Here is a 27,399-nt window from a genome sequence, read left to right on the forward strand (position 1 = left end):
GGTGGTGCCATTCACTTCCCACATGACCTCCACTTGTGGCTGCTTCCCAATCGGGCCAGAACAGAAAAACCTTGAAGCACTCCATGTGGGGCACTGCTCTCTCTGCCTCTGAAGGGATTCCTGGGTCAAGTTAGAAGACGCAAATTCTGAACTGCCATTGCAATGGCAAGCACACTTAGAGGAGGGGGGAGAAAGGCCAGGATTTTTCTGGTGAGGAAGAGAAATGTGGTTAACCTAAATTGGACCTGGGGCACAAATGGAGGCATCAAGAAGCACTCCCACAGCTGCAGTCCAACTATGCATTTTGCTTCCGTTATAAAAACAAAACAAAAGAGAACAAAACCAACCCAAACAGCTATTTCAATGGTTTGGCTATATTCAGAAGTGTAATTGCTTAAAGAAGGTCACCAGTGCTTTAAAGGGCTGCGTTTGGGCAGCCGGTAGGGAAAGAGGGCTGATGGACAAAGCATTGCTACAGACTCTGGAGTAAAGCTAGCTAATCAAAGTCAGCAATTAGTGCTTGCTGAGTGGCAGGGAACATGTGATCAACAGTCCTTCAAAGACTTCTGTTGCTTCCTCTTTTCTCTTTCCCAGGAAGAAACAGATTACGTGGGACTTGGAGTCAAAAAACCTGGGTTCAGATCATGCCACTGTGCAACACGCATCAACAGTTTCCAGATAATAGGCTTTCCTGCCTTTTGTCATCCCTGAATCTCAGGCTCTTCCTCTATAACATGGACATATCAACAAACGTCCCCCTTTTTATGGGTGGCTGTAGAGAAAGTATAAGGAAACTGTAAAGTGCTATCTAAGCATTTATTACTGTTGCTAGTAGGTCTGCTTGACATACAGAAAGTACTTATTAATGAACTAGGCTAACAGTAGTGGACAAACAGTTAAGAGTGAATAAATCAAGAACCCCAAGACCAATAATAACACTTTGGCTTAGAAATTAAGGTATTTAACTGTAAGATATTAATATCTTAACATGGAACTACGATGAACATGTTGGAATTATCCCAGGGGAAAACAATGCCTCAACAGCCAGAAGAGGTCGCTGTAATCATCTTATATGGTAGGATCTCAGGCATGGCAGAGGGATGCTAGCAAATTGGGGTTCATTAAGGTATCGAGGTAGAAAACGTAAGGTTAAGAACCTGAGCTCCGGAGTTCAAATCTCAACTAGCAAGTTATATGACTTGCAAATTATTTAATCTTTTCTAAATCTCAGTTTTCACATATGTCAAATGGGAGTAGAAGTAGTATCTGTTAGCAGGCTTTCTATGAAGATTAAATGAAAAAAAACACGGCTGAGTTACTTACCACGGTGTTACATATTTAGCTATCATCATCTTCTTATGAGTGGAATTAGACAAGGAATCTTCCATTGTCCATTTTACAATATACTAATCCTCAGCCATGATAGTGAAGTACGGTATATTTTTGAAAAATGCAGCAAAGGGGGTCCCACTGTGGTCGTATACCTGCTGGGTCCCCACAGACCACTAAGCAGCTTAGGTGAAGTTAGATATGCCTCCTGGGAACTGTGGTTCCTTGAACCAAATGTTAGCAGACGTCCAAGGTACAATTCTTCATATTTTACTAACCATTCTCTGAGCCATCCAGAGTCCCTGGATTATACTTTTAAATTTCCTATGCAAGTTGCTCATGCCCTATGTTTCATTTTCTAGTAAAATCAGTCTTTCTTTTTTCAAATGGAAATGTCAAAAAGCCTAAGATGTGCATGTGCGCATATTTTCTCTAATTTACAGTGAGTGAAATCTTGCTAATACAGAAGCTAAAGAAGTTAGAATAATGAAACCCTAAGATAGGAATCCCATATAATAGCATATACCATGTTAAATGATGGCGGTGGTCAATGAGGCAATTGCTTCACATTCAATGTCCTACTGAAATGAAATAACTGCATTTTAAAGAAATAAAACCTAACCCATAAGATGTCCTGTTAAATGAGTCAAAAAACCTTAATTCTAGATCTATATAATTAATCAGAAGGATCCAACTGCACAACCAGCCTACTTCTTATCACCGAGAATTTAGTAATGCAGTCAATTCTGGATCTTGGATGTAAAAGACATTCCTTCCTCATGCCCTCCAAAGTCATCCTCTTCACATCATGTCCTCTCTTCTGGGACACAGAAGGCCCCTTCCTCTGGGGACAGGCTGCGCCCAGCCGCCTCAGCACAAGCTGTCTCTCCAGTCTGCCTGCCCTGTGATGGCGCGACCTGCCAGCCACTAGACACGGCATCCTGGCGTCTACTGGGCTGCTGTAGATTGAACAGACTGTGCATCCAGCCAGAGGATAAGAGGTTGTTTTAATTGGCTAAATCTGCTATGTACTAAGCGTATGCCCATGAATTTGTAGCCAAAACACTAATCTAAAAAAAAATGTCATGTACAATTTAAACACAAAACAAAAATGAGATTTTTGCTCGTCAATCCTTGTTTTGCCACAAGGGGTTTTTAACCTAACATTTTATAATGAATACCTGATCCTTACCTTTGCTGACGTAGAATTTTCATGGTATACTCCCTGTACCAAGTCCATAAGAGCACTTGCTAAAAGTTCCACAACCTAAAAAATAAGAAAACAAATTAAAAGAAACAATTAAAAGATTTTACTCCCATTTTTACCGCAGAATGCTTCAGAAAGCTTAGCAGCAAGGCAGTACTGTGCTTGATAGAAAAAAGGGGGTTATATACAAAGATCCTGGCAAATGGCATTGCCCACCTGGATATTAGAGCTGTAGTCCAATTTTTTTTTTCAGGCATAATTCAAGCAAAAAAACAAAAAAACCATCTTACAAGCACAGCATTGAACTAATATACATGAAAATCCAGTAATAGCCATTTTGAACAGAAGCTTAAATTTCAGATACCTAATGAAATCTTAACTCAATTTATTTTCTGTATGTTTATTTCTGTCAGGTGGATACTTTTTCAATATCTCCATTCTGGGAGGCATTACAATGCTAATTTTCATACTTTATACAGAAAGAAAAGCAAAAGCAAAAGAATGGTTAACCTTTCATATGTGTTCATTCTGTTGTACTTAAAATGCACTGTGGATATACTTGGTGGAGGGCCCCTGGGTCAAATGTACCATAAACACTGAAAATTTTTATAGAACTGCAATATTGAAATCATATTCATCAAATGTGTATTATTTTCAAGGCTCAGGCTGTTAAAAAAAAAATCAAGCAAAATGAAAAGCTTTGAACTTGTTCCAGAATGTAAAACAAGCAGAAAACAGTCTCTTTGGAACTACTGTACAGTTTAGAGTTGTTTGCATAAACCATCTTAATTCAAGAGGATAAAATAGTGGTATTTCAAAGCAGCCATTCCAAACAAGAATTCCTCAAAGCAGCCTCAACCGCTTCTTACGAAGTCTTAATATCTTGTGCACTTAGCTTCCTATATTATGCAGTCCCGTATCTGATTCCCACTCTTTGCTTCCTAAAATTTAGCTCAGTTCAGATTGAATTAAAGGATTTTTGTTTCAGCTTTTATCATTCTTGTAATTGAAGACATTTTTAAGCCAAAGGATACAGACCCAAACAACAAGATACTTTAATCTCAGGTACCTTAGATTTAATAAACATTTTCTTAGACACAAATTACATTAATTTGTGGAAAGCTTTGCTTTAAAATTTTAACACAAGAGCATTTATCTCCAAATTCATATTTACATTCATACTGTGTAACACAGACAAGGCTGCTGATATGGAAATTTTGCTGATTAAAGCCATTTTTTTTCTAGCTCTGCAAATGGGTTAATTTGTAAGACCTATACAAAGTCTTTTTTTTTTTTTTAATCACACTGCCCTTTAGGAAACCAAATACTTAAGAAATATTGTAGCAATATGAGCTGCAGAGGAACTGGAAGGACAATGATCCTACAGTGTTACCAGATGTGTTGAGTTATTTAAGTGGGGAAGAAAGAAAATGAATGGATTTTTTTCCCCTGAAGGTATCAGATAAGCTCTATTCCCAAATCCAGGAGGATAGGGTATCACCAATAGGTCTATGAAAGATTGTAACTAAATGCACAGCATCAGATTGGATTACAGTTTATACAAGTAACATCCCAAGATCCCCCCCGATGGCTGGACACGTAATACAGATCAATCATTCACTAAGAAATGTTATGGTTTTGAAACAGTTCAAGCTCTGAGACCAGCACTGGTAAAGTGAAGAGGGATTTATAAAGAGAAAGTCCAACATTAAATGTCAAAATGATGGCATGAACTTTTAACAATGGATCTGGCTCTGGATAACTAGACTGTGCCTTTACTTCCCTGAGATTTCAGATCAGGCAGAGGCAACGAGACATTTTATTTTCTCGTTTTCTCCTTAATGTAATTAGCAGATATACACAGACCTGTACTTACAAGTTCAAAATTATAAATGACCCATACTTTCAAACAACTATAATTATTTGAGCAGAATACACCTCCATAGCCAATGATGATCACTGAGGAAGATGCTTTGGACATCCTTGGGTTAACAAATTGAGGAAGGTAAGAGATTATGAAAAGCAGCAATAGCCTAGGGGAGTTGAATGTTTCCCAGGCAAGGGTGACTTACTCAGTGCACATATAAATCTCTTTCCATTGCCTGAAATGTTTACTTAACTTTTATTATTATTATTATTATTATTATTTTGTTTTTTTGGAGAAAGAGCAAGCACACACATGAACATGTGTGTAAGCAGGGGAGAAGCAGAAGGAGAGGGAGAGAGAGAATCTCAAACAGGCTCCATGCTCAGTGCTGAGCCCAAGGTAGGGTTCAATCTCATGATCAGGAGATCATGACCTGAGCCAAAATCAAGAGTTGGATGCTTAACCACTGAGACACCCAGAGCGCCTGCTTTTTAAATTAGACCAATGACAGAGGTGTTTAAGTATCATCCTCCTTTAAAATTTAAGTTATTTCTAGAAAGACTAGAGGACTACCAGCTACACATATTTTAACGAGACCATTTGCTGATCTGATCTTTTTTCAATACATGGCTTACTACCATAGGCACTTGTTTAGACATCTTTTGCACCTCAATCTAAGAAAGCATCTGCTTCATGATACTTTTCGCCCTCAGATTCTTGCGGAATGATTTGTTCCAGCAACCCATAATGGTAGCAAGGAAAATGGCAGCCACAGAAGCCTAACTGCCAGATCTCCTAAGAGCCCAAGCCCTCCAGTTCTTGGTGCTCTTAACAAGGGCACCAAGACAAAGATTAAAAACTTTCGTTCCTCAGGCCCAGAGGGGCAAGCAAACACTACCAACTGTAAAAACATGACAGACTAAAAGAGCTTCAATGTTAGCCACCCTTAGAAGCCCAACAATCAGAGGGCTGTAATGAAATAGGGGAGGGTATTCAGAGCCAGAGAATCTAGACTCTACTTGAAGGCCTCCTACCAGTGTTATTGTGAGACCTGGAGCAGAACAATTAAACTTTCTTAACTATAACTCTTTAAGGTCCCTTCCAATTCTGATTCCGAACTTAGAAATGCAAATCTCAGTATTTATAATAAGGCATGAAGAGTTGAAAACTGCTGTTTTATAAAGCTTGGTGAGACATCTTTGCTCACCAAAGGTTTATTTATTTTTAAACGTTTTATTATTATCATTTCGTTAATGTTTATTGATTTTTGAGAGACAGAGAGAGACAGACAGACAGACAGAGTGCGAGCGGGGAAGGGGCAGAGACAGGGAGACATAGAATCCGAAGCAGGTCCAGGCTCTGAGCTGTCAGCACAGAGCCCAGTGTGGGGCTCCACCTAACAGACCACAAGATCATGACCCAACCTGAAGTCAGGACCTTTTTCCCTCTGTCTGAACTCTGCTGATTACTTTCTTCATGTAAGTTTTTGTATCCAAGCCCCCTTGGTTTCAAGATCTAGAATCCTACTTAAACAATTTCCATTTTCTAAACCATTCTAAACCATTTCCATGTCTTAAACCATTATGACTGATGGCCCACCCCACCTACTGACAAAAACATCCTACTTGGGTCAATTAAAGGTCAACATTGCTGAGTTCTGGGTCTTGAGTGGCTCTAATGCTTGGGAATAATTCACACTATCGGATTCAGAATGATATCAGGTTTAACTGAAAAGTTGTGTCAAACAAATAATGGCTGTAGTTGGCCACATCACTTCCTCTCTAACGAGTAAATATGCAGAACACTTAGAAGAGAATCTGTCATCATTAATGTTATAAAGTTTACTTTGGCTCGCTAGACAGTAATCCAGCAGGAGGTAAGTTTATTTCCATATTTCTGGAGGTTGCAAGAATGGCAGAATTGCTTACCTTCACACGCAATACAAAAATGCCTTTCTTTCTAATTTGTCATGTTGAAATCTGACTATATGGCAATGCCATAGACTATTCCCGTCTTCCAAGTAATACCCTAGATGTCAGTGAGCCAGAAGTGGTACTGTTCAGACTATCAATGTTATGAGCTAGCTTTTTGGGGGCACCTTATTTGAAATAAATTTCTTCTATTATTATTTTTTTATTGACATATAACTGATGGAATCAATTTCTTAAATGGTTAATTTGCAGGACAAATTTCATCAGTCTCAGGGGAATATGTAATTGCCTCATTCTTTATCTTCTGGCAAGAGTAACTACAATTCAGTGATTTTTCTTAACTGCAGTTGCAAAATGTGTTGTGGTGATTATGCCTTGAGCTATAATAGAATTCCTATCATAAAAAATAGAAATCAAGAGAAGTAAGGGTTGGAAAGAGAACAACAATGACTAAATAACATCTTCATGCTGCTAAGGATGTCTGTAATATCTTAAGAAAAAGAAAAAAGCTGATTACAAAACAGAATAGTATGATAGGTATTTTTAAAACAGGTCAATCTACATGTTTATATATGCTGAGAGAAAACTCTGAAAAGACAACAAAGTATTAAGGGCACCTGGGTGGCTCAGTAGTTAAGCATCTGACTTGGCTCAGGCCATGATCCCATGGTTCATGGTTTCAAGCCCCATGTAGGGTTCTATGCTGACAGCTCAGAGCTTGGAGCCTGCTTGGGTGTGTGCGCATGTGTGTGTCTCTCTCTCTGCCTCTCCTTGGTTTTTGCACAAGTGCTCTCCCTCTTTTTTTCTCTCAAAAATAAATGAACAAGAAAAATTTTAAGAAAACTGAAAGGACAACAAAATATTAATAATAATGATAATGTGTAAATGGTAAGCTTTCTGGATGATTTTTCATTGAAAAATTTTTTTCAGCTTTTCTGAGTTGCTTAAATTTGTAACTGATAAATTTATAACTGCTTAAATTTACAATGTATTACATTTTCTACCCTCTTTTATTGTACTGTTTTTATAATCAGGTACAACAATAAACTATTTCCAAGGGGTGGAGTGGGGACGGGGGGCACCCTCTGCTTTTAGCCTCAAAAAGGCTTCTGAAGCTGTGTCCACAAACTGATATCTGGAATATATCAATCAATCAATGGTCCTTGGATTAGCAAAAATAAGATCAGTAAGTGGTGGTAAAGCATTCTGTGGAGACAAGTGTGTCTATTTCAATAGATGTGATCCAGGAGCACTGTCAGTTAGCATATGACAGATGGAATAGTCTTGGCTGAGCTGTAGATGGTTAACCAGTAAACCAGACCATTTCATATGAGCAAAGGAGCACCCATCCCAAATAAAAAGTAAAATACAACTAAATCTTTAGAAAAATGTTAACTATAAACTAATGTGGTTCAATAAAAGCTCGAGTGAGCATAACCTATCTGAGTTGATGTAGTATAGTTGTATTTTAACTCACTTAAAAAAAAGTTGCTATGGGAGCGTCTGGGCGGCTCAGTTGGTAAAGCATGTGACTTTTGATTTCAGCTCCGGTCATAATCTACGGTTCATGAGGTCGAGCCCTGGGTCTCTGGGCTGACAGTGCAGAGCCTGCTCGGGATTCTCTCTCTTTCTCTCTGCCCTTGCCCTGCTCATGTTCTCTCTCAAAATAAATAATAATAATAAAAAAGGTTGCCCCATACTTAACTGGTGTAGTATATAGAAACTGAGGAGGCTATGACAGATTTATAATCATCTTTCAAAAACTTGCACTGGAAAGGTTATTTTAATGAGTTTTTGCTATGGTGTAAAATGACATTGTGTGATCCATCACTCTATTTAGAAGGCAAACGAACATGCAGCCCCTCCGCCTTTACTACTCTTTTAACAGCTGCTAGCAAAGGAAATAGTCGTGTGTGCACACATCTGCACTGCTGATGGCATTAATTACACACAAATTTATTGCACGCCTTCCCTCACCTCTAGGAAGACACAGCAATGCATGAAGCAGTTGCAAAGGTAAAATGCTCTTGGGGAAGAATTAATTCTCATATACATATTGGGAGGAACAAAAGACAGATTTAGCATAAATATGTCCTTTTCAAAATGCTTTGATATCTGAAGGGATATTGTCAAGATTTTTTAAAGCCACAAAACCAATATTGTCAGTATAAATGTCTTACGGAAAAATACTTTTGTAGATAAAGCATGCCAAACAGCCTGCTAATAGTAGCCAGGGCACTTGGCTTCAGTCTTCCGTTCCTCTTCATACAAACCAAGCACAGAGTGTCTGAAAGATGCATTTAATGATGGAAAGATTTACTTACATTACACCAAGGTGAGGTAGAGAGGAACTGGTTAAGAAGCAGTGCTCTCCCACAGAGACCAATAATAACATCTAACATTTGTAAAGCACTTTATCATTTACAGACTGGGTTTAAGCAAACTATCCTGTTCCAGGTGGATTCAGTCCCCAGTGCTCAGCCAGAGCTTTCAGGCTGGCAGCCTCAATGGAGAAGCGACCTCTGAAGAACACAGGGAGCAGCGGCAGTGGCCAAATAAGGGGTGAATCTACTCACCCGCCACCTGGGCACAAACAACCCAGATGAGCCCTAATCTGCATGCTGATTAATATAAATGAGTAGCTTTAATAAAGCCATTGATGAAGTCTATGAAAGAATGGTTCTCTCCACTCCTTCCCATCAGACAAGGACCAGGTTTAATGAAGACAATGATGAAAGGTCTGTTGCAATAAACACACCACTAACTCACAGGAGTTCTGGAGGAAGCTTCTAACTAGGCTTTGTGAAGGGAGCCTTTTCAATGCTGCCAAATGTGTAAGACCGTGCTTATTTGTGGGAGGGATGGCAATCTGTTCTAGTGAGCTGGAAGTTCTTTCTGGCTAAGGGGGAAGAGCGGAGAGAGAAATGGCACAACCAGTAGGACAGGTGCAGCAAAAACTAAGCAAATTGATAATCTTAATTTTTAATTTAGAACAGCTGATACATTGGTTTATAGCCTCTCACTACTGGTAACATTTGTCAGAAAGGGCTTAGGAAAATTCAGTGAACTAAAGAAAAGTCTAAAAGAAAATCACAACTGATAAAACTTAAAAGAAATGGGTCACAAATTCAGGAAAATGGCTTGAATATAAAGTGTTGAAATTTAATATTATATTGGCTAATGTACTCATTCCATAAACATTTGCTAATAGCCTACTATGCTCCTGGCACTGTACTAATGAAACTAGTTATGACCTTATAAAGATAAAGGACATTACTTTGTCATTAACCACTTAGAAGGTTGCATGACTTTGGGCCACCTATATCACTTTTTTTTAAAGTTTATTTATTTATTTGTGGGGTGGGCAGAGATGGAGGATTAGAGAGAATCCCAAGTAGGCTCCTGCCAGCATGACAGTGAGATCATGACCTGAGTCAAAATCAAGAGTCCGATGCTTAACTGACCGAGGCACCCAGGTGCTCCCCCACCACAGCACTTCTTTAGGCCTCAGTCTGCTTATCTAGGCAAGAGGTACCTGCATTTTATCAACAGCCCCATAATCAGAAATACCTAAATGTGTAGCTGTATATGTTTTTTATTGATAACAATTGTAAGCGTGATGCCAAAATACGTATTTCTTTCAGTAACAATAAAAAAGTAATCCAAATACATATATATAATCTATCTATCTATCTATCTATCTATCTATAGATTTAGATTTTATTTTTAAGTAATCATTACACCCCATTTGGGTCTCAAAGTCACAACCCTGAGATCAAGAGTTGCAGCTCCACTGATCAAGCCAGCCAGGTGCCCCTTGAGATCACGTTTTGAACAAAGGTGCGTGGTTCTTGGAGTGCTGTTCACCACTAAATAATAATAACCATTTATTGATTTAAACAATGCTTAGATTCCTGAAAAAGTGGCAGATTTTTTTTTTTTTTTACAATTTAAAATGCTTACACCAAAATAAAACTTTTCATAAGAAAAGGAGAAAAAAGAGATACTTTCCAGCAGGCTAAAAACAGTTAAGTATCTTGCATTACTACAAAAACTAAATAGTTGCTGGGAATTGAAGGCCTAGTCATGAAACAAAGTAATTCTGACATTATTGTACACTTTCTCCAACATAAGAATTCCTGTACGTGATGTTTGTTGTACTCAGGATGCTCCCCATTAGGATGGTCCACACTTGATAGCTCTGTTACATCTTGTTCTGACAACTTCTCAGAGAGAATTATGTCTGCATTTCAGTGACGTGCCCAGTTTCCCCCCTGTGGCTGATGACCTCCATTCTGCTTTCACTGTTTCTTCCTTTGATAGCACTCTTGTTGATGTTAAGTGATAGTTTCCAAGTGTGATTTTGCTTAAAAGTGAACCCTGCCTTTAAGAAACACATGTTCACAATGTGAAACCAGAACACCAGAAGCATGGGACATTGTTTCATTCCATGAAAGGATGCTGCTGGCTAGAATACTCCCTCATAGTATCAATGTTCCGAATTTATACATTGCAATCCATGGTTAAGAATTGCATTTTACATCATAACACACATAGTACATGCAGACATGTATATGTATAAAAATGAGTGAAATCTGCATAAAACAAAAATTTCATTATCCCTATATTTTCTACTGTGTTCCGTTAAGGAAAAGGTGTTGATGGTGACTTACTAAACAGATTGCACTGCCCACCATAAAGAGCATGTGATCTATAGTTTGAAATATTACCTTATATTATGCTGATCTGTGTCATGTATAGCTCATACCTTGGGTAGCCATTTTAACTGCACACACAGTTCCCAAATTTCTGACATGCAGTTGACACACTGTTATTCTGAAATATATTTATAAAGTTGTTAATTTTTTATCACTTTATTCCAAAAACATATAAATTAACTAAACAGAAACAGAAGCAGAAAGCAGGTTAAAACATAATCATTCTTGGGTACTATGGGGTATGACACTGTCTGTTCGAGTTTGCCTTCAGAATTCAGCCTTGGCTTATATACATCACTGATACTGACTCTTAGTTTTGATCTTCTTAGATTCACAAAATAAGTTAAAATTTCACAAAGAGTTAAAAATTTCAGAATTTCTCTGAGATTCACACATATGTCTTGCAAATTCCAGGAATCCTTTGTCTTTTGGGTAACATAGTTCAATTTTTAGTTCAATTAGTTCCTCTTCTAATTGGGCTACACTAAAAGGCAGATGTTTGTAATTTAGCAACATCCCAAGGTTTGCACTTCAAAGGCAGCCACAGAAATAAAAGCATGACTCATATGCATTAAAATCCATGCATCTCGTCTAAAACTGTAATTGTAATTCTTCCAAATACCTTTGCAGCTCTTCAGAATCTGTGAATCAATGGAATTCTAAAAATAACTGGCTCTACCGGTACTGCATTCTAGACAATTAGGTAATCCCCCCTGCCCGCCAAAAAAGTAGTAGAAATGAGACTGGCTGTACTGTATTCTTGAATCAAACAATGGATACCCTTGGGTTAGAAATTCTCTAATCTGTTGAGATATAATTGGGTGTTTTGTTGTTGTTGTTGTTGATATAATTTACATGAGAACTGAAAATAGGTGATACAATTGTCTTTTAAACTGGCATTTCTTTTTTTTTTATTAATAGTTTATTACCAAGTTGGTTTCCATATAACACCCAGTGCTCTTCCCCACAAGTGCTCCTCTCCATGACCATCACTCCCCCTTCCCCCTCCCTCTTCAGCCCTGTTTGTTCTCAGCATTCAAAAGTCTCTCATGATTTGCCTCACTCCCTCTCCCCAACTCTTTTCCCCCTCTTTCCCACTCCCATGGTCTCCTATTAGGTTTCTCCTGTTAGACCTATGAGTGACAACATATGTATCTGGCCTCTGCCTGACTTATTTCACTTAGCATGACTCCTTCTAGGTCCATCCATTTTGCTACAAATGGCCAGATTTCATTCTTTCTCATTGCCATGTAGTACTCCATTGTGTATATATACCACATCTTCTTGATCCACTCCTCAGGTGATGGACATTTAGGCTCTTTCCATGATTTGGCTATTGTTGAAAGTGCCGCTATGAACATTGGGATACATGTACCCCTATGCATCAGCACTCTTGTATCCCTTGGGTAGATCCCCAGCAGTGCTATTGCTGGGTCATAGGGGAGTTCCACTAATAGTTTTTTGAGGAACCTCCACACTGTTTTCCAGAGCAGTTGTACCTAAACTGGCATTTCTAATGCTTAACACAAATACACACAAGAAGCTTAATGTATCACCAATACTTTTTCCAATACGTGAATTAATTGTATAAATCATAACTATTTCAAAATAAATTTGCATAGTTATTTTGTTTAATCATTATTTTCAGAAATTTATATTTGTATATCATCTTATGGCTTTCAAAGTACATGAACAAATTTAGCCAAATCATTCTCTCATCACAAATTGGCCATAAAGGTGACTTCACTAATTTGGAGTATTATTTTAGATTGCTTAAATATGCATGTAAATCTCTAGATCTTAGACATTTTAAAAGATTGTCATTTCTCTATTACATCTTTGAGTTTATAAACAATTCTTTTCTTGATTCCTTTGTTTTTCTTCCTATATTGTAACATCTTCAGGATCTGGATATATATTTTTTAATATATATTAAAACATTCAGAATTATAGAATTGGTAATTATGCAATTGGTAAGGATACAGGAGATGGAGATAATGCTGTCTTTATTTTACAGATGAGGAAACTAAGAAAACAAGTTGCCTCTGCTTACTGGTTATTTCTCCAAAATGCTTCATAAATCTCCTACTGATGTTTGTATTGAAATACTTATTCCAATATTTTAAAACTACCAGTTGTTTAAGATGTTATAAATTCTGATACTGGTAACTGCAAAATTACTGGCAAAAAAGGTATCATGGTTCTTGGTTTGTTAGTTTTCTACTTTAGTTAAGCTAGAGGATTTTGGAGCCAGATTGCCTATATTTAGATTTAGACAGCAGCTCTACCATTTCCTCAAGAAAATTCCTTAGTCCTTTCCTATGCCTCGGGAGAGATTAAAGAAGTTAATACACATAAAACGCTTGCAATAGTATCTAGCATATGGTAAGCACTCAAAAATATAAGTTGCTAGTATTATTTTTAAGTGCTTTGTACTAATTTTAATAAATATTAAATATTCTGTATCATAAAAATTCTAATTTCACTTGAAAAATGGAATATTAAGACATTAAAGGAGTGGGCCTGGCTGGCTCAGTCCATAGAGCATATGACTCTTGATCGCAGGGTCATGAGTTCAAGCCCACATTGGGCATAGAGTTTACTTTAAAAAAAAAAAAAGGGTATTAGATAAACAGTCTGGAGAAAAAGATAAATTATCTAAACTAGAACTCTGAAAGAGAAAATGAACTGTCCAATGTTAAATGGCTAATTAAAAAAAAAGAAAGTCAGAGATAGAGACTAAGTCCACAGACTTCTACTTGAAGTCTTTCCACTTTTCTGTGGCTTTATAGGTCATCTCTGAGAAGTATAAAATAGGTAAGTGCTATATAACTCAACATATTATGAAAACATAAGTGATTCACAAAAGTGAAAGCTAAACCTGCTTAGGAATGAAGTAGTTAATCTGACATTGTAAACAGGGAAACTGTCTTTTAAAAATCAAAGATTGGCCATACAGTACAGTTTTGGTGATTACTGATACCTGACTGACTTGCTCCACACAACGAAAATGGCCCCAGAACAAAGACAATTAAGTCACATGAATGACAACAAACAATGCATTTTCCAAAATGCTTAAAAAGAAACTTTTTTGGCACAGCCATACTTTCCAACAAGCCCATTTTAATGGTTTCCCAGTTTCCAATATCAGAAACGACCTCAGGGTCAGGCATTTGTCAGTTAATGACCTGCTGGGCTAATGGCCTTCAGCTTTGCCTAGGGCACACAAGTCCTCCAGTAGGTCATTAGCTGCCAGAAAAGGGCTCTTCCCCAATCACTATTGCTAAATAAATAACATTTGCTCCTGGGTTAAGGCCCCATCAACCAACTCAGGCTTAGAATGAATTTTTTCCAAGCATATTACAACTCTGAGGAATCAGGAAAATGATGGAAATGCTAAAACCAAATTAAATCAATACAAATGAACTATCTCTAGTTACTAATGAAAAGTAGTCACATGGATCCTTTCAAGTTCTCTTAACTTCTTTTCCTTATATGTTCAAATTAGGTATTAATCTAATACAACAGGCATGAAATTACAAATGTAAAGCATTTTGGAATTTTATCTTTAAGTCAGTTGTGTGGAGTTCATACTTCGTCTTCCCAATATTCGAGGTTACAAATGGTGGCTAGGTTCCCAGGACAGCCCACTAAAGCTTGGTTAGCCCATAACATTAGAAATACCATATCTTATAATTAAAAATAAAATAGAAAACCACAATCTTACAATAGCTGCAATTAAACAAAACAGGAAAACAAAACTAAACAGGAAATACTTTTAAATGTCTTGGGGCACGTGGGTGGCTCAGTCAGTTAAGCGTCCGGCTTCGGCTCAGGTCATGATCTCATGGTTCGTGGGTTCGAGCCCCATGTCGGGCTCTATACTGACCGCTAGCTCAGAGCCTGGAGCCTGCTTCAGATTCTATGTCTCCCTCTCTGTCTGACCCCCCCCCCCGCTCATGCTGTCTCTCTCTGTCTCTCAAAAATAAATAAAAAACATTTAAAAAATGTCTTTAAACATTGACAGTTATTGGGAAATCTGGTTAAAGGAAAAAATGAGGGTAGAGACACCTTTCTTATGTCCATTTCATTTCTAATTATATCATTTTCCTTATTCTTTATAATGTTTATTTTAATGTTTAATGTTAGAGAGAGAGAGAAACAGAGCACGAGTTGGGTAGGGGCAGAGAGAGAGAGAAGCACAGAATCTGAAGCAGGCTCCAGGCTCTGGGCAGTCAGCAGAGACCCTGATGTGAGGCTCGAACTCACAAGCCATGAGATCATGACCTGAGCCAGATGCTTAACTGACTGAGCCACCCAGGTGCCCCAAATTTTCCTTATTATCATTTGTTTTTGAGAGAGACAGAGTGCAAGTTGGGGAGGGGTGGAGAGAGAGGGAGACACAGAATCTGAAGCAGGTTCCAGGCTCTGGGTGGTCAGCACAGACCCTGACGCGAGGTTTGAACTCAAGCCATGAGATCATGACCTGAGCCGGATGCTTAACTGACTGAGCCACTGAGGTGCCCCTAATTTTCCTTATTCTTAACACAAGTGCATGCCAAGCTTTACTAATGTTTTTCAATTCCTAAGTAAAGCTTCTTGGCTTATTTTTTCTTGAAAGGAACACAAAAACGGCAAAAAGACGGATAATAATTTTTCTGAACTAACAAGTAAGAAGAGAAGGAATGAAACATGGGAAGAAAGGGGTTGAGGACTGCCTGAGATGAAATTAACTGATTTTTGAACAATAAGAGACAAAGAAAGAGGTACTGAGGATACAGTTAATGGGATAAAGAAAGGATGAGTGAAAAGATGTGGGGTCTGGTAGCTGAGGACGCAGAGCAAGAGAGCAGTGGTTCATCTACCCAGGACTTCTGTTAGCTCCTAACTCAGGAAGTTCCTTGAGTAAAATCATTAGAAAGGCAAAAAGAAATGAGTAACTCAAGCTCAGAAGTATTTTTTTTCCTCCCTCTGGCTTTGGAGAAATGGCACTTTATATCAGTGAAAATTAAGAGGAAAAAAGCTGGCTTGATTAATCTTATTTCTGGAAAGTAGAAAAAGGGATTTACAAATTGAGGTGGATAAAACTGCCCTAGGGGTGCCTGGGTGGCTCAGTGTCCAACTTCAGCTCAGGTCATGATCTTCACAGTTAGTGAGTTTGAGCCCCGTGTTGGGCTCTGTGCAGACAGCTCAGAGCCTGGGACTTGCTACAAATTCTGTGTCTCCCTCTCTCTGCCCCTTCCCTACTCATGTTCTGTCTCTCTCTCAAAAATAAACATTAAAAAAATTTTGCCTTAGTTAATATATTTCTACCTCTCATGGCCAACATGGTATAGGGTTCAACTCTACCCATTTTAGAGAATATATTTTTGTAGAACACAGACTTTTTAAATGGGCTTATATGGAAGAAATTCCATTCTTGGTCATCAGCTTTCTGGTTGACAGACACTCAGAGGACTGTCCATTTTTTTCATGATAGCATTTGAACTTCTTATGGCAAAAAGACACTTCATTCCATTGTTTTATGGCACCAAAAGGACAAAGTTTAAGATTTTAATGAGACAGTAAATTTTAAGGAACATAATATTTGGCTTCTTGTTTCTAAGTACACTCTCAAATACTAATCATTTATCACTTTTGCTTTAAAGATCAAGGAAGTGGCTCAGAGCATGGATATAGTGTCTGTTTAGTAGGTAGCTTTGCTAGCAAATGATAAAAAAAATGCAAAAATTTGGGGAATTTGAAATTGTAATTTTATAACATTTTGGCTTCTTTATTCAATTGATAGGGAGATAGCTGCCTTTATTGTTACAATATATGACACCCCACTTACCTTCTGCACATACTCCCTCTAGTCAGAAAAATCTATACTTGAGAAGGATTATATGTAGAAAAGAACATTAATCTTGGGTGTCAGACTATAGAGGCTAAAAGATCATCAATAATTTCCACAAGTAAAATAGTGCTGACAAGACTATAAACACACAAGGTCACAATAATGTCTATTTAAAAAATTTTTTTAATGTTTTTTTTTTTAATTAATTTTTGATACAGGAGAGACAGAACATGAGAGGGGGAGGGTCAGAGACAGAAGGAGACACAGAACTGGAAGCAGGCTCCAGGCTCTGAGCTAGCCGTCAGCACAGAGCCCGACGCGGGGCTCGAACCCATGAACGTGAGATCTGACCTGAGCCGAAGTCGGAGGCTTAACCGACTGAGCCACCCAGGCGCCCCACAATAATGTCTATTTTAAATGAATATGATAAAAAAAATATCAAATTTCATATGATATAGCATGTTTCTAGGTTTCTTTCTTTCTTTTTTTTCAAGGTAGGCTCTACACCCAACATGGGGCTTGAACTCATGACCACAAAAATAAGAGTCACATGCTCTACTTGACTGAGTCAGCCAAGAGAGCCTAGGTTTTACTTTTTAACATAAATTTGAAAGTAGAATTAATATAACCAATAATACAAATATGAAATAACAAATAGTACTCTCTTTATTAAAATATATAGATGGTATAATAGGAGGAGATTTATATGCATAAATTGAGCATATTTATACAAACAAAATTCTTCCTTGTAAACAACATATTTATGCCTTTAGGAAAACAAAGTTAACATAAGGAAATACATCAGCTATGTAAAGAGTACATCTGTGCCCCTTGTTATTTAGAAATATAAATCACTAATGCTTAATAGAACAGTCCCCAGGAGTGACATCATGACAATGTTCTTGGGTGCTCAGAGAAGACCCAAGCTAATGCACAACTTCCCATCTGATGCATAGTGATAGATCTATTAAATGAAAAAGACTGTAAAGAGAAAAAAATAGCATGGTCAATTCAATTTTTTGTTTTATTTTATTTTTTAAAAGTTTATTTATTTTGAGAGAGAGTGCATGTACACGTGACCTGGGGAAGGACAGAGAGTGGAGGAGCAGGGAGAAAGAGAATCCCAAGCAGAGAATCCCACTGTCAGCACAGAACCCAACCCAGGGCTCAAACTTATGTACTGTAAGATTATGACCTGAGCTGAAACCAAGACAGAGCCATCCAGGTGCCCCTGAATTCAACCGTTTAAATACTAGGGTTATCACTATTCGTGCAAAATAAAAGACTTAAAGAAAAAAGATGGCAAGTAGTAATCCAAACTGCCTTATTTGTACTGTGGCTTAATCCTAAAATACCGATCCAGTTTACGAAATAAACAGGGACCAGAAAAAGCCTCTAACAGTCAGCCAGATTTCTAAATTATAGTGCTTCTCCATTTCATGCTTTCCTCCCCAGTTATTCAGCATGCCTCATTGATAGTTTGATGGCTCAGATACTAAAATTTTAGATTCTGGTATGACCCCATCATTTCAGGATCCAGTGATGTTCTATATGAACACAATATAAAGCAACTTATTTCAATGGAGTCAGGGAATTTATGGCTTAAAAAGAGGCAGTCTAAGGTCTCTAAGTGTAGGGTCCGTGTACAGTGAAGTCCCAAAACAAAAAGTTGACCTGAGGTTCCATAATTGAAAATGAGTGAAAACTCATACACAAATTTTTAAACGCACTCTTGAATTCAAAATCTTGTTAATTCACATTTATGTGACTAGAGCTAGAACAGTAAAAAGACAATTACCAGAGGATTAATATACCAATTTCTATACTTAGAGATATTTAAGAATCTAAATGTTACCTAAGGCAATTACCTTGAAGACCCCTAATATCTTCAGGGAAAAGCCAAAGGGAGAATAATTGACTTTGCTAATTTTACCCTTGGCAATTATAAAACAGCTCTGAATTTCTGATGACTGCAGAACCCTTCATCTTAATGGTCTGCCCCAGGAGAAGTACAGAGATAAACACATAATACAGAAATTCAGACAAGAATTCAGTAGCACAAGAAAATGGAACATTGAGAGAATGAATAAGTCATAAAAAATTAAAGTTGCTACAAATATGCTAACTTTAATTACCAAGTTAAATACACACCCTCCAAAAAAAGCTGTCACTGTGAAGAGTGACATACTATATATGGAAATCCTGTATTAAGTTCTGTCGGCTCTCTCACTGCTGTGGTCTCTCTTTCATTGCTATTGCTGACAAATTGTTCTTTGCCTTTTTAAAATTAAAGCATAACTGACAAACAATACCCTGTTAGTTTTAGGTGTATAACACAGTGATTTCATATTTTTATACACTGCTAAATGATCCCTACAGGAAGTCTAGTTACATTCCATCACCATACAAAGTTATTACAATGTTATTCACTATGTTCTTTATGCTGTACATTACATCCTCATGACTTATTTATAACTGGAAGTTTGTATCTCTTAATCCCATTCACCTATTTCACCCATCCCAACCCCCCCTCTGGCAAACAAGAGTTTGTTTCCTGTAAGAATTCTGTTCTGTTTGTTCATTAGTTTTCTTTTTAAGATTCCACATATAAGTGAGATTATATGACATTTGTCTTTCTGTGTATGACTTATTTCACTGAGCATAATACCCTCTAGGTCCATCCATCTTGTCACAAATGGCAAGATTTCAGGCTTTTTCATGGTTGAGTAATATTCACACACACACACACACACACACACACACACACACACACACACACACCCATATATAGTATATGGTAAATATGTTCATCTTCTTTATCTATTCATTCATCTATCAGCAATATTTCTTTCTTCTAAGAAAAAATTAAAACATCATTAAGGAGAAATCTAACTTTACTAAGACATTAACCATATGCATAGAACTTTAAAAAACACTTAATACTGTCCCAAAGATTTATCACTACCTCCTCTTCCACACAAAAAAATTCTTATTAATGGCAATAATCATAATCATAATCAGTTTACATTTCTGGGAACTCATTTAATAAAATTAGTCTTCTTCTGAGATATAACTTTACTTTCCTTAAAAAAATAAACTGCCGGGGTGCCTGGGTGGCTCAGTTGGTTAAGCCTCTGACTTCGGCTCAGGTCATGATCTCATGGTTCCTGAGTTTGAGCCCCATGTTGGGCTCTGTGCTGACAGCTCAGAGCCTGGAGTCTGTTTCGTATTCTTTGTCTCTCTCTCTCTCTCTCTCTGTCCTTGCCCTAACCCCCTACTCATGCTCCGTCTTTCTCTCTCAGAAAATAAACATTAAAAAAATTAAACAAATAAACTGTCATTTACTTATTTAGAGCACACAAAAGCATGAACAGGGGAGGGGCGGAAGGAAAGAGAGAGAGAATCTCAAGCAGGCCTGAGACGTGGGCTTGATGCCATGACCCTGGGATTATGAACTGAGCCGAAATCAAGAGTGGGATGCTCAACCAACTGAGCCACCCAGGCACCCCGAAACTGCCAAGTCCTTAAATAAAAGGAATTGATACTGAATACGTAAGATTTGTTTTATCAAAGAAATTCTTGACTTTCAAGCACTTTAGTTACCCCTTATAATCAGTTTAAACTATTGTTCATATGGTTTGGAAAGCATCTACTATGATTAAAAGAGAGCTAGTAGAAGCCTAGGATGGGGGAGGAGCAATTATATACCCTTGGACAAGATTCAAGATCTTTCACAAGAACTGACCCTTTTGAAACTGACTTTTGTAGAGCCTTCAAATTTTGAAGAACAAGGTGCATTAAAAAAACAAAACAAAACAATATACTGTGGGCCTAAAAAGGAAAAAAAGATTTCCTACCAAACCAAAATCAATAAAATGAAAATCTATAAGTACAAACCTGTGTGTGGAGACCATGAACGTACAGGACTCACTGAGGAGGAAGGAAACACCTAATCATTCTTATTTCAAGGAGAAGCTTCAGGCTTAACTGTTGCTTGGATATGCTAAGTTTTTGTTTTGTATTTTTTTTTTTTTTTTGAATAAAATACTGCCACTGAAATCCAGTGCCTAATGGAGCAGATGGTGGAGGTCTTATACTCTGGAACATTTGTAGTGATGCCTCTGAATGCAAAACACTAAGAGTGGATTTCACAAACCATGAATCTCAATTGATTTTGATGGCAGTAAAGCCTCCATTTCCCCTGAACTTGAACCACACTAAAAGAAAGCGTGTGTGAATAATACAAGATGGTTAAGAAAAAGGAACACATTAAATATCATTCCCATAAACTGAATGGTTAAAGCAAGCGAATACTTGTGTCATGATAGCATAATTATATTTGTGCTAAATACCACCATCTTAACCTTATATAAGATTTCATTAGAATAACTTAAAGTGAAATGAATGATTAGAGAAAAGAGAAATTTGTCTGAAGGCAGTAAGTCTTGTTTTAAGGTAGGGGCCAGGATGAGAGCTAATTACAAAAATATGTACAAAGAAAAACCCAACATCCAGAATATCTCTTCTTAGGCATGAGGGTCTAATCCATGAGTGGCCAGTGTATATGACTAGAACTAGTCATGTGTAGTACAAGGTTTCTCTCTCTCTCTCTGCCCTTGCTCACTTTCTCCTCTCTCTCAAAAAAAATTACAATATGGCATTTAAAAATAAAACTGCCAGCAATATACTTCACAGTTGCAGTTTATGACTAATTTGAAATTATCAATATCTTCATTTGATGTTATTGGTAGACTATAATATTTTTAGTTGAGAAAATGCTCATTTTACCAGTTCTGAGTTACTTGGTAAGCTCCAAGCAAATTTCCAAAATGGAAGAGAAACTCAATTCTAATTAAAAACAATTTTTAAGAAATGTTTATTTAAAAAAGAGAGAGACACACACAGACTGTGAATGGGCAAGAGCTAGAGAGAGAGGGAAACATAGAATCCAAAGCAGGCTCCAGGCTCTGAGTTGTCAGCACAGAGACTGATGCGGGGCTTGAACTCACGAACTGCAAGATCATGACCTGAGCTGAAGTGGGACACTTAACTGACTGAGCCACACAGGTACCCCCTAATTTTTTTTTAGGTGGGCTTCATGTCCAGTGCAGAGCCCAACACAGGGCTTGAACTCATGACCCTGAGATCAAGACCTAAGCTGAGATTCAGTTGGATGCTTTCCCAACTGAGCCAGACACCCAGGTGCCCCTCAAGTCTAATTTTTTAAATATTGTAAACTGTGGGAAGTATTCCAGCCCAAATATTTTCAAGGTACTATTTTTGCTTCCCTCAGAGTACCTTTCTTTGACAAACATTTTTATAAGACAAAGCTTGTCAAATAAATTGTCTCTATAATTGTTTTGAATGCTTTGCTAGAATTAGATGCTGCAAAATCTAGGCCTTCTCAATTTCATTTCATTCATGTGTGTGTATAATTTATTCAAAATAGGTACACTACCAAAAGATTCTTCCTGAAAGGAGAGATATTCCAAATCACAATTACATAATTTAAAATTTTAATCTTGGGTAGCATTTGAGTTCTTATGATTTATTTTGTTGTGTTCCTTCTTGGCTTTTGTAAAGAAAAATTCCAATGGAATTTTCATTAACTGTCACTCATTGACTGTTTTCATTATAATTTCCTAAAAGTTTCAGTTTGTGTTCTATTTGTTGCCCCCTCGATTTCAGGTTTCTAATTGATTCTGAACAAGATGTCACCAAAATTTATAACAAAGTTCAATACCATTGTTGGGTATAAAGATTTTGAAAATATGATTAATGACAGGCAACAAAGACAGAAGGTGCATACTGCGGTGCTGAACTGTATTTTGTACTCTACACCAAAATCCCCAAATCTTGTAGTTTGAACACCTGAACATAAAAATACTCATACCATCTATTGCAATTAGTGGAATATGGACACTTCTTTGGAGGCAGTTATGAGTTATGGGCATGCCACCACCAGTTCTAAGTACTCCACAGGTTGTCAATGTAGTAAGAACCTTGTCTTTACCGCAACACTGTGTGTGCCTCGCCAAAATGCGTACTTGTATTCTTATTATAAACTAATAATTTTATCTTTCAAATTCAAGCTGAATTTCCAATCTGACTCATAATGGCTTAATCACTGGTAGGATATACTTCTGAGAGCTTTACCTTGATTCCATGAATGGACGAATAAAACATTTTTTGAATTAACCAAAATGATTTAATTACTTGCGGTACCTGATATAGTCAACTAAACCTGGAATGACTTAACTGTTTGCAAAGTTTTCTTTGGCCAATGGAGCCAAGAAATATATAATTATTGCTTCCCTTATTCCTATGTGTACGTAAAAACTTGTCTAAGTCTGCCTGGGTCAGTCAAGTTAATCGTCAGACTCCTGATTTCAGCTCAGGTCATGATCTCACGGTTCACGACTTCAAGCCCTGTCTCGGGCTCTGTGTTGATAGTGTGGAGCCTGCTTGTGATATTCTCTTTCTGTCCCTTCCCTGCTTGCTCTCTCTCTCTCTCTCTCAAAATAATTAAAAATAAAAAACAACTTGTAGTCAAAAATGAGTGAAATTAATTTAGAAAAATAGACATCTGCCTAAATAAAAGTTAGGCTTCATAGTGTGGTATATGTATATATGTTCTGAGGTTGCATGTGTCAGCTCTCATCTTCAGGAAGTCTTTTTATTTTTAATGTTTTGTTTGTTTATATTTTACTTTATTATTTAATCAATTTTTTAAATTTACATCCAGGTTAGTTAGCATATAGTGCAACAGTAATTTCAGGAGTCAACTTCTTTCTTTTTTTTAATTCTTAAAAATGTATTTTATTTATTTTTGAGAGAGAGAGAGAGACAGCATGATCAGGGGAGGGTCAGAGAGAGAGGGAGACACAGAATCTGAAGCAGGCTCCAGGCTCTGAGCTAGCTGTCAGCACAGAGCCCGACACAGGGCTCAAACCCATGAACTGTGAGATCATGACCTGAGCCAAAGCCGGATGCTTAACCGACTGAGCCACCCAGGCACCCCAGGAGTGATTTCTTAATGCCCCTTACCCATTTATCCCATCCCCCCTCCCACACCCCCTCCAGTAACCCTCTGTCTGTTCTCCATATTTAAGTGTCTCTTATGTCTTGTCCCCCTCCCTGTTTTTATATTATTTTTGCTTCCCTTCCCTTATGTTCATCTGTTTTGTATCATAAAGTCCTCATATGAGTGAAGTAATATATTTGTCTTTCTCTTGCAAATGGCAAGATTTCATTCTTTTGATTGCCAAGTAATACTCCATTGTATATATATATATATGTATATATATATATATATATATACACACACCACATCTTTATCTATTCATCCGTCAATGGACATTTGGGCTCTTTCCTTACTTTGGCTATTGTTGATAGTGCTGCTATAAATATTGGGGTGCATGTGCCCCTTCAAAACAGCGCACCTGTGTCCCTTGGATAAATACCTAGCAGTGCAACTGCTGGGTCATAGGGTAGTTCTATTTTTATTAAAAAAAATTTTTAAATGTTTTTTTAAATTTATTTTTGAGAGACAGCATGAGCAGGGGAGGGTCAGAGAAAGAGGGAGACACAGAATCTAAAGACAGGCTCCAGGCCCTGAGCTAGCTGTCAGCACAGAGCCTAATGCAGGGCTCGAACCCACAAACTGCAAGATCATGACCTGAGCTGAAGTCAGACACTTAACTGATTGAGCCACCCAGGCACCCCAGGGTAGTTCTATTTTTAATTTTTGGAGGACGCTCCATACTGTTTTCGAGTGGCTGCACCAGTTTGCATTCCCACCAGCAGTGCAAAAGAGATCCTCTTTCTCCACATCCTCGCCAACATCTGTTGTTGCCCGAGTTGTTACTGTTAGCCATTCTGACAGGTGTGAGATGGTATCTCATTGTGGTTTTGATTTGTACTTTCTTGATGATGAGTGATGTTGAGCATTTTTTCATATGTTGGTTGGCCATCTAGATGTCTTCTTTGGAGAAGTGTCTATTCATGTCTTCTGCCCATTTCATCACAGGATTATTTGTTTTTTGAGTGTTGAATTTGATAAGTTCTTTATAGATTTTGGATACTAACCCTTTATCTTATATGTTGTTTGCAAATATCTTTTCCCATTCCATTGGTTGCCTTTTAGTTTTGCTGATTGTTTCTTTTGCTATGCAGAAGTTTTTCACTTTGATGAGGTCCCACTAGTTCATTTTTGCTTTTGTTTCCCTTTCCTCTAGAGACATGTTGAGTACCAAGTTGCTGCGGCCAAGGTCAAAGAGCTTTTTGCCAGTTTTCTCCTTGAGGATTTTGATGACTTCCTGTCTTACATTTAGGGTTTCATCCATTTTGAGTTTATTTTTGTGTATAGTGTAAGAAAGTGTCCAGGTTCATTTTTCTGCATGTTGCTGTTCAGTTTTCCCAGCACCACGTGCTGAAGAAACCATTTATTCCATTGGATATTCTTTCCTGCTTTGTCAAAGATTAGTTTGCCATATGTTTGTGGGTCCATTTCTGGGTTCTCTATTCTGTTCCATTGTTCTGAGCTGAGCCAGTACCATACTGTCTTGATGATTACAGCTTTGTAATACAGCTTGAAGTCTGTTCAGGAAGTCTTCTTAAAGTAACTCTGACTTTGGAAATAGATCCTGATACTTTTTAAGCAGATTTGATGCTTCTTGGTTTCATGTGGTTAGTGATACCAGAATGACTTCCACAGTGGATAGTAAATGCCAACATTTTATGAGAATTACAGATTCTTTATCAACTACCTCAGTACTTTAAAAAAAAATATTTAGTTTTTAGCTTATTGTTGCCAGAAGGGTTCATTGCAAAAACAAAGCATTGCCAAACAATAAAAGTTACAGGTTAACATTGCACAAGCAAGTGTGCTCAGTCTACTCTCTGCCTCTTCCCCTGGTCAGCCTTGATTTCCCATACATACCTCACAGATACCTAACTTCCACTTTACTATGTTTCCCACTGAGCTTTTGGACTGGTACCTGATGGCTTTGTGACTCTTAAAGACCATGCATGAGCCGTAGTGCAATTGGGTGATACATCAAGTGACCAGCTGGGGCAGCAGTGTCAAATACTTCCATACCTGATACAAGAAGTTAACTGTTTACCCAGACATTCAGTACACTTTGTTGTACCATCAATTGCCTTGCGTTCTATCCTTGATTGGGAGGTGTCTGAAAAGTTACTGGTGGTTTTCCTCCAGATTTAGTATCACCTTAACATGAGAACACTCTCCACTGTACACGGGTCTCACATACTATTAGCTCATGAGACAAAAACTGAGGTGGAGGTTGGAAGTATAAAGCAGACATCTATGAAAGCCATCCTGGCTCATTCTAATGTAATTATTGATCATATTCTGTTAAAAAAAAAACCCAGGACAAATGTTAAGTCAGATGGGATTCTGGGACAGCAGACATAAACTGAGACTATCCTTAGCAAAGCAGGATGTACCCTCACTTGATCTTCAGGAGAAGGAGATCTGTCCTTCTCTGTCCTTCCTCCTCCTCCCTCCCTACTGACTGGAGTGAGACCATGATGACAGTTTTTTGGAGCCATAAATAAAGTAGTAAGATAGGGATGGCAGAGCAGTAAGACAGAAAAAGCCTAGCTTCTTGACTTTGTAGACTCAATCCTGGACTGCCTAGTCCTGGATGTTTTTACAGGAGAAAGAGTAATTCTGTCTTGAATTAGCTAAAACTAATTCAAACTCATATATCAGGAATAACTCTATAATCCTTCTAGAAAGCAGCTTGGCAATATGCTAAAAATGTTTAAACCCTTTGAACCATATTTATCTTAACAAAATAATCTGGAATGAGGAAAACTGATGTGAAAAGATGTTTACTGCAGATATATTTATGACAGTAAAAAACTAGAAGCAACTTAAATTCCAAAAATGAGAAATTTGTTAAATAAATGATATTATATAGGGGAGCCTGGGGGGGTGGCTCAATCAGTTAAGTGCCAGACTTCAGCTCAGGTCATTGTCTCACAACTCATGGGTTCGCGCCCCCCATCGGGCTCTGTGCTGACAGCTCAGAGCCTGGAGCTTGGTTTGGATTCTGTGTCTCCCTCTCTCTGCCCCTCCCCCACTTGTACTCTGTCGGTCTCTCTCCCTCTCTATCAAAACTAAATAAACATTAAAAAAATTTTTTTTAAATAAATGGTATTACATCTAAATAACTCAATATTGGGGTGCCTGGGTGGCTCAGTTGGTTAAGTGTCCAATTCTGGCTTAGGTCATGATCCCATAGTTCGTGGGTTTGAGTCTTGCCTCAGGCTTTGTGCTGACAGCTCAGAGCCTGGAGTCTGCTTTGGATTCTGTGTCTTCCTCTCTCTCTGCCCCTTCCCATTCATGCTCTTCTCCGTCTCTCAAAAATAAATAAACAAATAACCAAATATTATGCAACCATTAACAAGTTTGTGGAAAATGTTAATAACATGGGAAAGTGCCCACATCATAATATGAAGTACGAAAAAACAGGCAGGAT

At 37.7% G+C, this 27,399-nt stretch overlaps 1 protein-coding gene across 1 annotated transcript in view; it reads right to left on the bottom strand.

Annotated features, from left to right (window-relative positions):
* The window catches only part of PDSS2 (decaprenyl diphosphate synthase subunit 2), a 254,629-nt gene that overhangs the window by 74,297 nt on the left and 152,933 nt on the right, over nt 1–27,399 (bottom strand). The window contains exon 4 of the mRNA XM_029945385.1: nt 2,522–2,596. Within this exon, the coding sequence (XP_029801245.1) occupies nt 2,522–2,596 (75 nt within the window). The remainder of the gene's footprint in view (nt 1–2,521; nt 2,597–27,399) is intronic.

This window comes from Suricata suricatta, chromosome 7 (assembly GCF_006229205.1).
Source record: "Suricata suricatta isolate VVHF042 chromosome 7, meerkat_22Aug2017_6uvM2_HiC, whole genome shotgun sequence".
Lineage (NCBI taxonomy): Eukaryota > Metazoa > Chordata > Mammalia > Carnivora > Herpestidae > Suricata > Suricata suricatta.